General features: G+C 37.4%; 1 protein-coding gene across 3 annotated transcripts in view; it reads right to left on the bottom strand.

Annotated features, from left to right (window-relative positions):
* LOC115624234 (maternal protein pumilio) overlaps nt 1–16,436 on the bottom strand; it is a 192,795-nt gene that overhangs the window by 12,256 nt on the left and 164,103 nt on the right. For all 3 annotated transcript variants that reach the window (XM_030518851.1, XM_030518853.1, XM_030518852.1), the window contains 2 exons: nt 13,530–13,940; nt 12,514–12,730 (listed from right to left, as the gene is read on the bottom strand). In XM_030518851.1, the coding sequence (XP_030374711.1) occupies nt 12,514–12,730; nt 13,530–13,940 (628 nt within the window). The remainder of the gene's footprint in view (nt 1–12,513; nt 12,731–13,529; nt 13,941–16,436) is intronic.

The raw sequence follows: 16,436 nt of genomic DNA, 5'->3' as shown, positions 1-16,436 counted from the left end.
CATTGCCTTGTTAATGAAGTTTGTCTGATAAAGAAGTCATCGCTTTATAGTTTTGTATTTTCTTTAGTAAGTCCTTTTCAATCATGATGCATCGATTGTGCGGGTAGGTTCTGACCACAATATTTCCATTTATATTTAACGAATGTTAATAAGACCTAAGAGTGAGAAACTTCTCAGTTTTGGCAAAACAAGCTGCAGAAGTACGAAGACAGCTAATAAAAAGAAAAAATACCGAATTTTTAATTTTTTTAAAAATTATTTTAGTGTTTAAAATGAGTTTCAGTCATAAATAAATGCTTTTCACCTACAATTTTAAACGGATGCCCTGAAAATCCATGAAGGAATATTTTCATAAAATATAAAGACCTTTTATTTAAAAAAATCATAAAAAAATATTCGGTAGTTTGGCGTGAGGTCTGAAAGGGTTAATGGAAGTTTGTCTGTTCGATGTGTTCTTTAGTAAGCCCTTTTCAATGTATAACACTATGTATAAATTTATTTTTTCTGTGTCAACAAATACTTATAAATAGCTATTTCTGATAATAATATTTTTAGACTTACAGTATTCATAAGCCTATGTACATTTCTCTTTCTGCCTTTTAAACAATATTTAGTCTGATTAGAATTTCTGGGGATTTAGTTGTTATTCAAAAGTATGCAGTCTGAACGTGCCTTAAAGCCAACTTGGCTGCTTTCTATTGTATATGTTTGAATTAATGTGAGAGCGAGAGAGAGAGAGAGAGAGGGAAGTGTGGAGGGCGACGGTAAATGCAGTTAGGATGTTGAACGAGTCCATAAGGTGGCAATGGGTAGCCCCGCTTGTCGTGGCTGTTGACGACGACACTTTGCCAAATGAACACATGTGGGTAGCCAGCCAGGGACCGAGGGCAGGAGAGCCCGAGAGAGAGCGACAATGAGTGTATTGGTTGGTGGGAGTGGCAGAGGGACATTCTGACTGTCTGTCTGTCTTAGTGTCTGTCTGTCTTAGTGTCTGCCTGTCGCTGTGTGTGCGTTCTGTTGTTCAGTGTGTGTGCAGTGGCATTAAAAAGACGCCACGTTTATTGCAGACGACATTTTGTGGTTTATGCACACGTACGACAAATGACATTGGAGCGAGCGGAATGCGACAAGACTATGAGGCGAAGGACGAGGGGCGGACAGGGGGAGGGAGGTGCCCGTGCCATTCGAGCTTAATGTAATGATTTTATGAATTATAAATGCACACACGTGCACATTATGCACACGCACACCCACACACTTCTACAGTTGCTGTGTGTGTGTGCTCGTATGTTTGTCTATAGCTCGCCTACATACACATAGACAGACAGACGACGTGCGCTTCTGCAAATAGTGTAGCTAGGCGTGTGTCGAAACAAAAAAGTGAAAACGCATTAAAATGTGCGCACACACACTCACACACTCTCACCTATGCGTGTGCGGCGGAAGCCATCTGATGCCAGCAACTTTTGTGACCTGAAACTATTGTGCAAAGCTCTTGGCAAGTTTGTAAGCGCACTTAAGTAGGCTATGGAAACGGCGTTTAATTTTCTGCCCACACACCTGCCAAAAAAAATATAATTAGTGCTGCGCGCATTCGTAGCAGGGAACATATTTAAGAGCAACCTAAAATACATCAAGTTTTAAGTAAAATGTGAATAGTTGATTATCACATAACGAATAAGCAGGGCTATTTAAAAGAGTCATGAAAGGGGACTTTTTACATCTTCTATTGCCTTCCTAAAATGCTTTCTTGGATATTTTATTCAAATTATTTTAAAGCCTCTATCAGCCTCTATCAGCTTGCGGATGGCGTTGGCTGAGGAAACTGGCAGAAGCAAAAAAGATTTTACCCATATTTAAGATACCAAACCAGTTTATGAAAGCAAGTTCAGCCCTACCCATGAAAAGAAGGGTAAGGGAACTCATAAGAATTATATCTTTGAAGTCTTCTTTATATGGCTTAAAAAAAAAAATAACAATAAACAATTGTATACACCTAAAATTTTTTAAACAGTCTTTTTCTTTTCTTCTAATTAAACACGGTTTCAAAATTAAACATATTTTATATTTTATTTTACATTTTAAATAACATATAGTATGATCAATGTCTTTTTTACACGACTTTTTCTGGAATCAACCTACCGTGTAAAAACAGCATTAGGTGTATTTTGTTCTTTTTCGGACGAAATTCATTTAGAAATTGTCAAGTGTATGCTTTTTCTAGGTGTGGAATCATTTTATATGTTTCTTCAAATAATTGAATGAATTGAGTAAGAAATTTGGTCTGCAATGGACAAGAACTGTGAGGTTAAAATCTTAAGAGTTTGTTCAATTTATTCATGGCGCTGCAGAAATCTTCGTTAAAAGGAAACCGGCTTGCACTCCGGATTATATTTTGATAAACCATTTCATTAAGTGGAGGAGTAGCCGCCTTTTATAAATAAAGTTGTCTCGCTCGCATTTAAATGAATATTTTTATTATTAATCACACTCGATTCATAAAATTTACTTCAGTTTGAAGTTTCTTGAATGAAATCGTTAAACAAAATCCTTTACTTTCCAATATTTGAGTCAAGAAAAAAAATTAAAAAAGTATTGCATTTTTATACCCTGTACCCAAAGGGTACAAGGGTATATTAGTTTAGTGCGAGTGCACATGGAACACACAGAAGGAGGCTTGGTAGACCCCACAAAGTATATATATTCTTGATCAGCATGACAAGCCGAGTCGATATAGCCATGTCCGTCTGTCCGTCTGTCCGTCTGTCCGTCTGTCTGTCCGTCTGTCTGTCTGTCTGTATGAACGCAAGGATCTCCGAAAGTATAAGAGCTAGAATAACCAAACTTGGTATACAGATTCTCCTGAGACCGAGAAAGGACGAGTTTGTTCATTTTTTCTGATCCACCCCCCCACTCCCCCCCTATTAACGATTTTCTATAACTCCCGTAATTCTTGGAATTTTGAACTAAAATTTGGTAGTCACATTAGGTTAGTAATTATATAACCGTATACCAAGTCTCATTATGATAGAATGATCGGAAAGAAAGTTATAGCCATATAACCAGGCTCAATGCACACATACATACATATGTACAAGTACACAAACACGCATAGACACGATTCTGATGTAATTGTAAATGTATGTATGCATGCATGGAATATTTTATATTTAATTTAGTTAATTAATTAAATTAATTTAGTTAATTAATTTAATTTATTTAATTACTTTTTTGTGGGGTGGTACAGGGTATTTAAGAGTTGAGCCTGCTCGACTTTAGCATTCCTTTCTTGTTTTAAATTGCAAAAGGAAATGAAATGCCTGAGATTGTTTGCTAACTGAAAATTTTTCGAGCCAGGTATCGCGTCAGCAGAACAACAACAACAACAACAACAACAAGAGCACCAACAAGAGCAACAACAGCTACAAGAATATCTCGACACATGACAACAATGTGCAGCAAAAGCAATTGACATTTTACAGAATAAACGAATTCATTTGCACAAAAGCCGCCGTGCAACAATGTCGTCGGTAGTCATCGTCGTTGTCGTTGTCTGCAGCAGCATCAACAACGGTGGCAACAACAACAGTAACAACAACAGTATTAACAACAACGGTGGCAACAACAAGAGAGTGCAGCTCATGTAAAGTGGTTTTTGGTTTTGTGGGGTTGCATTTGCGGCATCGGCCTTGCCTGGCTTGAGGGCGTCGTCGCCTCTGCGCTTTCACTTTTTGCGCGTCCCCATCAGCAGCAGCAACAACAACAACAACAACAACTACAACATCTGCAACGGCAACAAACGGCAGCATCGGTAATGCAATCACATGTTGCCAACATGTGAAAGGTGTGCATAATAATCTGCTATCGGTAGCAGCTTCGCTCCTGCCAACCTCCTCCTACGTAGCCCTGCCGCATTTCTACTCCTGTGCCCGGTGCCTGGTCTCAACAGGCTCTTGCCTTGGCATATGCCTCAATGGTCTGGCTTTGCTTTTGGGCTGCAAAGTCAAGCTGTGTGCGTGGCCACCATCCCCTCCTCTCCTCTCGTCCTGCTGCTGTAGCTGATGTCAGAAGCAGGAGCAGGAGCAGCAGTGGGTCGCAGCAATCGTCGTTGCTTTCCTTGTCATTGTGTGCGCATTAACGTTTGTAATTGCAGCTTGTCTGGCAGCCAGACACACGCACACACCTACGCCTTCTTGGGTAGCTGGGGGGTTAATGTGGCAGTCAGACACACCCCAAGTTGCAGTTGCAGTTGCAGCCACTTAAAACAATATAATCTCCATTAAAATGCCTCTTTGACATTGTACTCCCATCATACACTTCAATTGCTGCGCTGACAAAGTTAAATAAGTTGGTAGAATGGCAAAGCACAAATGTATATCCCTATATTAAATACTTATCTATTAAGTAGATATAGAACTTTTATTTTAAAAACAATTTGTAAGGGCAGTTACTTAAGTTTTAATTAAAATTAAGATTATAAAAGAATTGTAGCAGAACTATTGTAAAATAAGGAAGAAAAAAATGAAGAATTGTAGAATTAAAAAGGAGAACTGTAAGAGATAAACTGTTAAAAATGAAGTGTTGAAGATAAAATGTAAAAGAAGAATTGAAAACTTACAGAAGAATTGTGGCAGAAGAATGGTAAGCGAAAAAATTAAAATAGAAGAATTGTAAGAGAAAAATGCCAACTCAAAAAGTATTCAATATAAATTGAAAAATAATAATTAGAAAATAATTTTGAATAAATATGTAAATAAAAAGACGAAAGCATGATCTACCTATGGTATACTTGTATTCAAGATTAATGTTATTTAATTATATTGTATTTAAGTGTTCAATTAAGGGAGCTGGATTGACATTTATGGAATATTTAAATACGTTTTAAACAGCAACTATTTCCAATACTGGGAATTTTTATTAATTATAACTTGCATTTTAACTCTTCGTTTTCAAAGAAATTTCGATCCAGATTAACTTCAACTACTTAGAAATCTTGGTATTCAACAAATCCTTCGCTTAATTATGAGACTTATTTAAAATGTTAGTTGACGACTGGTAGATAAATCTCTAATATTGCTAATAGGAAAAGATTTTACCAAAAACGGAACAGCACAGCTCTGAGTACCATTTACGTGTACAAATGCAAGTTATTAATTTTTTTCTAGATAGTACTTTATTTATTCTCTTACAAGAAGTAGCAACTTTTCCTTTCAACTGCAACTTTAATATCCCATTGAAATGCAAATTTCAGATATGCAATCAATTCCGAATTCCTCAATATTGCAAACATCAAAGCAATATAGTAAAAACAAGAAATATGTACAGTATTTATTTGCATACTTCGACTTGTAGGGGAGATGGTGTTGCTTTTCACTTCTAATGTGTATTGAGGCTTGTGCTAAAGTGAAGCCGACTTCTAGTCTCCTGTCGTTTGACTTCTGTCTTCGTCCTTCGATTGCACTTTATAATGAGCTCTTGGGGCTGTTGCATCGCCGTTTGTTGCTTGTAAATGAGAATGATAACTGATGGACTGACAGGCAGGTAGTCCGGCAGGAGGACACACACACACAGACATAGCACGTTGCCAGTCATGTACCCCTGCCTGGTAACTAACCTAAACCAACAGCAACTGTCGGGCTGCCTCTGGCCAGGCCGGACCAGAAAATGTGCTCATAAGCCGTGCCCTGTGCCATGTGAGAAGCAAAAGCCAGCAATGTCGTTCATTTTCCACCTTAGTGGGGCTGTCGGTTCAAGTTGTTTTTAATGCTAATTGCAATTGAGGCTCGGCCCAATGGCTGTTTCCATGTTGTTCTTATGGCTTTGCTTAGCCGCTGAGAATTTGAGTCGATTTGGGTTTGTTTGGCAGCAGCAGAGCGTCAAATGCAGGTTAGACGACACTAAATGTCTATAGCATAACGGTCTGTGTCTCTAATTAAAATGTAAGCAACTTAGGCGACATAGGTACGCAAGCAACTCTCGCCTTAAATTGTGGCATTGATTAGTATATTCGACCAGTTCTAGGATTTTGTTTGAGCAATATTTTGCTGTGGATAAACAAGAATTTTCACAAAACAAAAAAAACCGACTTCAAACTAAACAAAACAAATGAACAGGCACTAAAAATGAAAAATTAATTTTTAAAAAAATAAACTCGTCCTTTCTCGGACCTAGGAGAATCTGGATGCCAACTTTGGTTATTCTAGCTTTTACAGTTTCTGAGATCCTTGCGTTCATCCAGACGGACAGACGGACGGACATGTCTAGATCGATTTCTCTCGTCATGCTGATCAAGAATATATATACTTTATGGGGTCGGAGATGCTTCCTTCTGCATGTTACATATTTTGCACAAACCTAATATACCCTTTTTACCCTACGGGTACAGGGTATGAAAATGCTGTTTTCTCATGGAACTGTCAGAACTGGACTTAATTTAAATTGGACCATTCGGGCATGCTAGTCGAGTGCACCGAGGTCAAAAACACTACTAAAAAAAGAAATAAAAAAATCAAACGAATTGATAACCTCCTCTCTTTTTTTGAAGTAGATTAAAAATAGCTCAAATTAAAGGCAAAGATATTATAGTGTTTCAATTTTTCGTAACTTTAGCTTTTTTTCAGTCTAAATTATGAAATACCCATCAACCTACACGCACCGATTTCTGTGCCACTTTAATCAGCGGCTACGTAACGAGCATTACCTAAGCATGTCAATAGTGGCGTTGTTGTCGGAGAGCCTAGGCCCCTGCTCGATGGTGCACTTAATTGATTTTTTGCCAATTAAACTGCACGACTGACGACCTGGCTGATTGACGAACTGACTGTTTGAGTGCGTGGGTCTGCATTCTGTGCAGTTGTCATGCCAAAAACTGTCGAGCCTGTTAGAAGGTTGAGTGCCCCGCCTTCTCCTTCTCCTCTACCAAATCTCTGATTTGTTATGCCACATCGCCCCCACACTACTTGACACGTGCATGGGCAATGGTTTTTAAAGTCACGTTTGCAATTTGCAGCCGCCATGGCTGTTTAAATTAATTTTTCCTCATTTACGCTTCTTTTTTTCGCCTTTAAATTTTGTTTTTAATGCAAAATGCTGATGAAAACAATTATTGTAAAATGAAAATGTAATCACTCATATGTCATGAAAAGCGCGTGGTTGCGTTTTTTTTTACGTGGATGATGGCTCAAAAAACTTCATTAAATTGCCATATGAAGTGAAATTAATTAACGAAATAATATGCTCGACTATGGCGATGTGGCAATATGGCTGAACAATATGCTGTTATGTAATGTTGCGTCAGTCGTTAACCGCCATTTTATTTGCTCGGCACAATGGCGACTCTGCCGAAGTCTTTCGCCAACACCCCCTTCCCCCCTCCCCCTTCCCAATGTTGATGCTGCGCTGCGGTCAACAGACCATCAACCATCAACCAGCGACGACCAGCGGCCATGAGCAGACATCAGCCAACATCAGGAGGAGGACGACATCAGCGGCCAGGCCAGTGCCAGGCGCATTAATGAGCCGACACAGACACGCGAGAGCTTTTTATGGGCCAGCCAGTTCGTCCATTTGGCCAAATTGATTTTTCTTATTGTTAATATAGTTGTTGCATCTCTGCCTGCCTGCCAGACCTGATCTGGCTTTGACTGTCAGTTTGACATTATTAATATTAAAAGACAATAATACGAAGACAGGCTGCACTTTAAACTAGAAAATGCAACCATTCCAAAAAGTAATTCCAGTATTTATTCTTTGGTTATATAGATTTTCAGATAGAGGGATTAAAGGGTGTCCTTGCATTATATTTTTAAACAGAGATTAAAAGTGGCTACTTAATCTCTCCACTACTATATGTACATGTATATGATGTAAACCTGAAATGAACATCAATCGAAAATCGCAACATCGATGCAGCGATGTATCGAAAAACTTAACATCGAAACATAGATTTTTCATAACACATTTGTAATATAAAACAAGCGATGGAAGCTAACGACGAGCGGTATCAAGCGGTATTATGCCCTTTGGGGTTATGGGGTATAAAGAGAAGCTAGGAGCGTATATTTGCATTCATTTTAAAATGTTTAATTCAAATATATGTGTTATATTAATAAGTCTAATATTTAAAATGCATATTGCTAAAGAACTGCTAAGACACCATTTCAAAGTAAGTTGTTATTCCCAACATGTACATACACGCACATGTTAATTCGATTGCATAAAAATTTGCAAGATTTTTAATCACTTTTAATCTTTATTTAACATGTATCCTGGACAGTTATTAAATTTCACAATAACTTTGAAATTTCAATCAGTTCTTTAGCACTTTTCTTGATACAAGCCATATCACAGTTTAATTACTTTTGTGTATTTGCTGGGATTTCCCTGCTTAGGAATGCCCGCAACATCGATATTTTTATAAAAATCGATCGAAACCTCCAATCGAAAACAATCGCTTACGTAAAAATCGATACATCGATGTATCGATGCATATTTACATCACTACTACACATTGCTATTGGAAAGTAATATCGCAAACGTTCACATAATTAATAATTATATTAATTAGCTACAATCGAAATGAAGCTACTGCGAGTAACGAATATGCATGCATTCTGGTAATGGTTTCCATGTCGCGCACACATGTAAGAGTATTAAAACATTTTGTAAGCGTTGGTTTAATTTTGTAAGCTCCATCGTAGTTGTGCGGGGGTTGGGACTATATTTAAGTTGAAGCTCTCTTTCCCCATTTGGCGCATTTAACGCGCATTACTTCGACGCTTACAGCCGCAACCATAACAGCAATTTGCCAGAGCTGAGCTGAACTGAGCGCGCTTATGTTTCGCTCAACTTTGTGTGAGCATTAAATTTCTTATTTTCATAAGCGCAGACACACATACATACACACACATATACACACACATACACACACACACACACACACATGCATGTGCAAGACAGCAGGGCAGGGGAGGCGGCACGCACATCCGGCGTTGGAGGAAAAACTTTGTTTTTAATGCAAATATGGCAACTTAAATTACAGACGCCTGCCCTTTCAAAAATGCTCGCACAAACAGCCAGCAAAGGGGTTGGAGTGGTGGCAAAAACTATTTGCAGTGTAGTAGTAGCAACAAAATTATAACTTTTCATTGCCCGGAGCTGAGCTGAGCTAAGCTGCAATGCACTGCACTGTGCTGCCAACATGCAATGTGAGGGGCACGCTTCAAATGTTCGGCAGCTCGATAATAGAAAATGCCAATGGGGGTCGGCGGTTGTCGTTTTTGGAAAGGGTACTGGGCAGCAGCTGGCTGGTGAGGCGGCGAGTATAAATAAATATATATATAGTTTTATATGAGGGGTGTAAACTTAACTCTTCTGCGCGCCTGACGTTATTAATTATAATTTGAAATTCTATAAATTTTGCAACAATTGTTGTTGGCAATAACAAGAATAATAACAAATAACACACAACTCCCAGCAGCAGTAGCAGCATTAGCAGCAGCAGCTAAGCTTGCAACGTGCCACCACACTAGAGCAAGGGGGGAGCGAGCTGCGGATCTTGGAAAGCTCATGTTGCCAACTCTATTGTTGTTGCGCACAAAACTCGGCAAAACTAAAACACTTCAGCACATACGAGTGCACTACGTAATGTATATGTGTGTGTGTATGTGCGTGTGTGCCAGTTGTTGTAATATGAAGTGTTGTTGTTGTTGTTATTATTATTGTTGCAGTTGCTGCTGTTGGCGCCACCCGCCACTTTCAAAATTGCATGAGTCAGTTGCTCGCTCGCATGGTTTCGAAAATATATATAGTCTCGTATACTTGTATATGTATTTTTGTATTTTGAAAAGAGAGTCATTCAGTACGCTTGTTGATGTTGCTGCTAGTGTTGCTGCTTTTGTTGTTGTTGTTGTTGTTGTTGCAGCTGTGGCAGTGGCAATAATAACATTTTGCGTGCTTGCATGCAATTGTTGTTCCTATTATTATTGTTGTTAGTTTTCTGCAACGATTTTGCGCCACATTAGAAATTTATGAAAAGTAAAGGGGAAAAGAAGAATTTACACACAAACATTTGGTTCTCATGACTAATATTACAGTTTGCAAAAGTTTCAAATGGCATGAGATTTAAGAATCAAGTTTATTTATTTATTTTTTTTTTTTTTTGTAATTCCATTTGGTATAAGATAGAACCATTTAAAATTAATTCGAAAATGTGTCGAAAAATTGACTGCCATGTTTATTTGAATGTGAATAACATTTTGAATAGAATAATGGTTGGGCAAATAGTGTTTTTTTATTTCGCACAGCTCTCGTTTCTTGTAAAATATTATAAGCGTTTGTGTTTTGTTCTTGGGTCTCCTTTTTTATATATCCTTGTGCTGCTTCTACGTAGAACCCGTTGAATCATCGACATCGTTGGAAACTACCTTCTTTAGGGAGGATACTACCTTTCTACTAAAGTGTTATCACTCGGTGCTTCATATATATTACGAAAAGGTCGTCTTTAAAATACTTACGTTGGTTTGTTTTTTAAATCTAACAATTTATTCATCAATTATTCTTGGCCTGTAAGAAGTGTCTATATTGACAGGAATAGTTTATTAGTCTAGCTATAAGGATACTTTTTTCTGTTATGATTTCCCTCCAAAAAAAGTGAAATTTTGGAGCACTTGAGGAATTTTTATTGGCAAATGATATGCTAATATCATCACTTTGCGTAAAAAAAAAAATTGAACAAAAATTGAAGGATGCAAAATACCTATAACTTGTTGATAATATCGAACATCTTAATATGTCTCATATATGGCAAATATTTTGTCATACAGATTTATCCGCTTGATGGGAAATGTAAACTTTATGAAAATACCAAAATATAATGGGTAGGAAATTTTAAATTGCAAAAACTTTAAAATTTTTATTATGGGTTTCTTTTTTTTAAAGAAATTGGGGAAGTTGTAATAAAGTTCTTAATAAAGACTTAGATCTTATAGGTTATGTTGCAATGGCTGGCGCGTAGCCATTCGTTTATTTCTTAAACGTCTGTTGTGTTGACCTTCTAAGTTAGTAGTTAATTTTTTTTTATTCAAATTTTCGTCCAGATTTTTATGATTGAACATATCGCTGTACTGCACTTGATTTAAAGACTTTGTTTTTCAAATTTTGCAATATTTATAATTTATAAAATGTACTATTTTTTTCAAGAGTTATAATTTCATTTGAATTCAGTTTATACTTGCATCATAAATCGAATATTGTGCGCAGTTCTATCAAATATTGAAATAATATTTCAAAATATTAATCCACTATGCTAATATTTCTGATCTGAATGCAAATGTGTTTCGCGCACATTGCGCCCCAACGGACCAGAATAGAAATTAAATTAAAATAGATGCAATTTAAATTATAAATGGCATTAGAAATCATTTACAACTATCCATGGATATATGTACACATATTCGAACATCCTCCCAGGCTGGGGGATGCTAGGGGTGGTCCCTGGGTGCCTGGTTAGCGTCAGAGTTAGACATGCGTCAAGTGAAAGTCTATCTGGGGCGTTATAATAATTATAATAACAATACCATTCGCTATTGTTTTCAAGGCAACAATTTGCTGCTGTTATTTCTGTTTTTGCTGCTGTGTTGTTGTTGTTGTACTTGAAGCTATGTGAAAATTGCTGTTTATATGCCATAAATACGCAATTATTGTCTGTGTAATCGTTGGGAGCAGTAGCCAAATTTTGTAAGCACAGCGATTATGAAATGAAAATGTGGCCCGTTCATATCGTATGATGATGGTGATGGCAACAACAACAACAGCAACAGCGACGACATGAAGCTTACAAAATGTTGAGCACCGTGTTTAATGGGATTTGGTTAGCAAAGAGATTAACAATATGGTTGTAATTGTGTGTGAGTGCAACGACGGCTACAACGACGACGACGACGCTGACAACGAAGAAGATGACAACTAACAAGGCTTTAGCAGCAGATATTCGCGTTAATTTATACATGAGACAGAGACAATATGGCCTTAACTTACAGTGGTTGGCAGTTTGTACATAAACTATTGCTTTAGGTTCACAACTCATTTACAATGTCTTCCGACCATAATACACATAATATGTATAACTAACAGTTGTATGACAATAATGCACTATTTATATAGATTACAACCTATTTTATGAGCATGTAAGTACCCTAGACGGCATAATTAAATAATTAATTAATAATTAAATAATAATAATTACAAATGTCCCAAATATGTATAGGAAATCATACAAATATTTTATTTGAATCAATAAGTAAATATATTGCCATAACCCATAAACTAGTCGCACAATTTAAGGGCAACTAAGTGTATACTGAGTTTTCTGGAATCTTTAAGGAAAAATCACGTTTCCTTTAAATCCAGCATCTCTCGTAAAGCTCTTCTAGAATCTTATTTTATATTGATTTTTGCAAAGCTATTATGCCATCTAGGAGTATTGGTATATTGAAAGCATTTCTCTTCACTTACCTCCGACACTGGAACCATTCTGCTGTGAGTAGAGATTCTGTTGTGCCGTCTGTGGCTGTGGCGGATAGAGTTGTGGCCCCTGTGGTGGTGGTGGACCGGCGCGTGCCGCGCCCGGAGGCACAGCCAACACCGGTGCTGGGCTAACAAGGCGCATTGGTGTGCCGGTCCGTGGTCCCATTACAAGCGAGCCGCTCTGATCGAAGAAGGCCGGTATGACCTTTTGTGTGATCATGGCACGCATGATTTTTTTTTTTTTTTGGTTTACAATTTGCATATTTGTTTTGTACAGGGTTAAGGTATTTTGCGGTATATTTGATATATATTTGTTTTGTGTGTTCGATTATTTATGTTGGTTATGATGTAGTTATGTAGGAAAAAGAAAAGAAGAGAGAGAAAAATACAACGTTTTAGGTATTCGGTGGTATATTGGCGTTATTTTGCAAATGTTTATATACAGTAGCATGTCTTCTTTTTTATGTGTATAGATTTTATTTGAATGTAGGCGGCAGCATGTACAATGTCTAAAAGACAACTCGTTGTGAATTTTACAGATAGTCCAGAGTCTTGCGTGAGATTGTTGATATTAATATTATTGAATAATATTTGTACATCGTAGAGTAAATAGTTGTTTGTCTGATATATAGTAAAGCAGCAAATATATAGTATTAAATAACTTTAATTTAAATGTATTTAAATAAATGTCTTTGCTTGAAATATCAACAATCCCACCAATCCTTCCAATTCCTCTCCTCTTCTTCCTTTGCCAATTGGTCTAGTCTATGTGCAGTGAATGTACACAGTTTTCTTGTTTTCTTATGTTACATGTAAAATACACAGCCAAAGCTTTATTTATTTTTTATTTTTTGTTCATTTTGTACAGCCTTATGTATGCTTTGAGTATGTACAACAGGAATTGTCCCATCGTCCACTCACAAGTGTGCAACAATTGCATAATTCGCTCTCCCACCCACACACACATCCCCACACACACACACACACACACATTGCCAACTTACCTGGTACGATTGATTTTCGGCGCCCTGTTGTGACGGTGTTAAGGGTCGTCGTGGCTGTGTGCCCTGCTGTGGTATCAGATTACCCGGATACATGCCCCATGGCGCCACCCCGTAGTAGGGTGGCATTTGTGCCGCGGCTATCATGCCCAGATACGGAGCGGCCTCCTGTCCCGGATTAATGACATACGACGTGGCCTGTTGCGCCGCATACGCGGCATTCTGTTGGGCGGTCAGAAATTGATGTGAGGCGGCGGCCATTTGCATTTGTTGTTGTGGCTGCATCGTCCCATTTGGTGCACCGGGCGGGACAGCACTGGCTGCCGAGGTGGCCGCCGCAGCTGCAGCCGCAGCGGCAGCAGCAGCATTTGTGGCAGCGGCCGCAAGACCGGGATTCTGTGAGCGGAAAAGTTGCTGTGACGCGAAAGAGAAGAAGAAATTATATAAAAATTAATATGCATTGACTATTCTTGCTGGTTATTGTATAAATATTTATTGTCAAACTGTTGTAAAGTACGGCTTATATTTGCTGCATTTATAAAAGCAACGAATATTTCATTATCAATCATTCGAAGAGAGTGTCGGGTTGGGGGAACCCATAGAATATCTGCGTGTACACATATTCCCCACAAAGGATTTCTACATAAAAGATTTCTACGAAAAATATGGAACTAATACATCCTTTTACTCCTTGTGTACCACAGTACATACATATATAAAGTATGAGGAAAATGTGTATAACGTCAAAACAACATAAACTTCATCTGCATTTTGCTTAAACGAGTCTACAACTGATGTTTTGTATAGATACTACATACTACCTTTTGATATCTAGGCGTTCATACAGACAAACATAATAGTAGTTCTATTTATTATGTCTCATTTCTGCTTTTTGGCATTTGGCACTTGGCACACACACATAGTATCCAATTAACGTATTATAATTTAATGAGATAAACGAGCCCTGCCTGAAATAGCTATTAATATTCCGACTGATGTTTTTCTTTGTCTTTGCTTAGAGCTCCTGAAGTCAAGTGAAAATCACAGTCCGCACCTCTCGTCTGCCCCACCTCGCCAGCAATTTTGTCAACGCACATTTGTCAGTCGACTTTTGCCAATTTGTCTTCTGCTGGTTGTCTAGGCATAAAATCTGGCACGTAATAAGACAAACATAGATATCAGGTATCCATCATAACTCAGCTTGCTTATGTAAAGTGATAGCTACGCTCTTGTTGTTGTTGTTGTTGTTCTAGCGCTTGCACAACACGAGTGTAAGACGAATGGACATACATACATACATAGACATATGATAAAGTGTTTTCAATTGGAAAATTAAATCAAATCCAATCAAATCAACATACAAACTCATACAAAATACAACACATACCAGTGGAGTGTGTGTGTGTGTGTGTGTGTGTGCCTAGCAGCAACGTATTTACACACACAGAGAGAACACACATATGCACGCATATGCGAAAGGAAAAACACGGCGTAAGGGAACGCATGAATGAATGAATTTTTTTCAACACTCGGCAGCCTCGATAGCTCGACCTGAGCGCCGCCTTCCTCCCCCCATCAGCACCGTCAGCCATCAGCCATCAGACGCATCAGTGGTTGCGTTGGTTGGCAACGCGATAGCAACTGCCACAGCTTGCCAGTGTTGCCACATCACATTGCCAGTGGCAACGCAAGGAAGCAAGCATGGATGCTGTTTTGTTTTTATGTGTTGTACACACACGAAGTATGTGCATGTGTGTGTGTGTGTCTAGGTGTGTTGTTCTGTTGCCGTTTGTTGCTTGCAAGCGTGTTGTAAATTACAAAAAAAAAAAAAAAAAAAAAAAAATTAAGTGGAAAAGTGTTTTATCATCGAGGGTAGTTTAAAGTTTCAACAAAAAGCAAAAAGTTTAAGCTTATTCACAATTAGGATCATTCAGTAGTTTGTTTTTAGAATTGCTGCTATTTACATCGCAATAGCTCGACCTAATAGTATACTTGTAGTATCAATATTTCAACAATTCTACATAAAATTCAAAGCAAATCCTAAACAAGTAAAATATACTTTTGAAATCAAGTTTGAAATGTTGGTGATTTAAAGTCTAAACAAAAAGCAGAAAGTATAAACACTTATGTATTCGTTTTGGTTCATAACTTCCTAGTTATCCTTCATTCAGTAGTTTGTTTTTAGAATTCCTACCATTCACATCGCAATATACTTTCAAATGTATATAGTATTAATATTTCAACATTTCTATATCAAATTCAAAGCAAATCCTATACAAGTAAAATATACTTTTGGCATCGAGTTTGAATTGTTTATTTAACCACTTGAGGCTAGTAATCCAGAAATCAACGATCGACGATGTTGTCATTATTTTTGGTCAATGATTCCAATTGACAAAGTATGTCATCACATTGAAAAACGATGTTAGATTGTTAGATATCTGCTAGAGCAGCCTATTTTGACAATTAATTGTGTTTTAGAATGATTTATTGAACCACCTTCGTGTTGAGTGTGTATTGCGAAATTTTGAACCGTTTCAGAGCAAGCAAGAAAACAATTAAAGACATACACAAAATTGGGAAAAATGACTGCAATTGAAATGTTTAGAAATTTGATTGGAATTCTTATATCTAAGCAAGTCGAATTGCTTAGATATAAAACGGGTTTTAAAAGACAGGAAATTGGTTGCACAATTTAAAGTCTTCAGAACACTTTTTTTTGTAAAAACAATTACAAAATTTTTGTTCGATTAATTTTACTTAAATAGTAATTTTGTGCGTTATTGCGATAGCCATTGGGAGGGCTCTCGACCTTACACACCTTCAACACACATACTACTAATATGACTTGAGTTCAAAATATTTTGTATAGATATATAACAAATACTACAAGTATAATTTAAAGTTACA

This window comes from Scaptodrosophila lebanonensis, unplaced genomic scaffold, assembly GCF_003285725.1.
Source record: "Scaptodrosophila lebanonensis strain 11010-0011.00,11010-0021.00 unplaced genomic scaffold, SlebRS2 tig00000053-arrow-pilon, whole genome shotgun sequence".
NCBI classification, from domain to species: Eukaryota; Metazoa; Arthropoda; class Insecta; order Diptera; family Drosophilidae; genus Scaptodrosophila; species Scaptodrosophila lebanonensis.
Note: the sequence above shows the minus strand (reverse complement) of the source record. Positions and strands in the feature narration are given on the sequence as shown.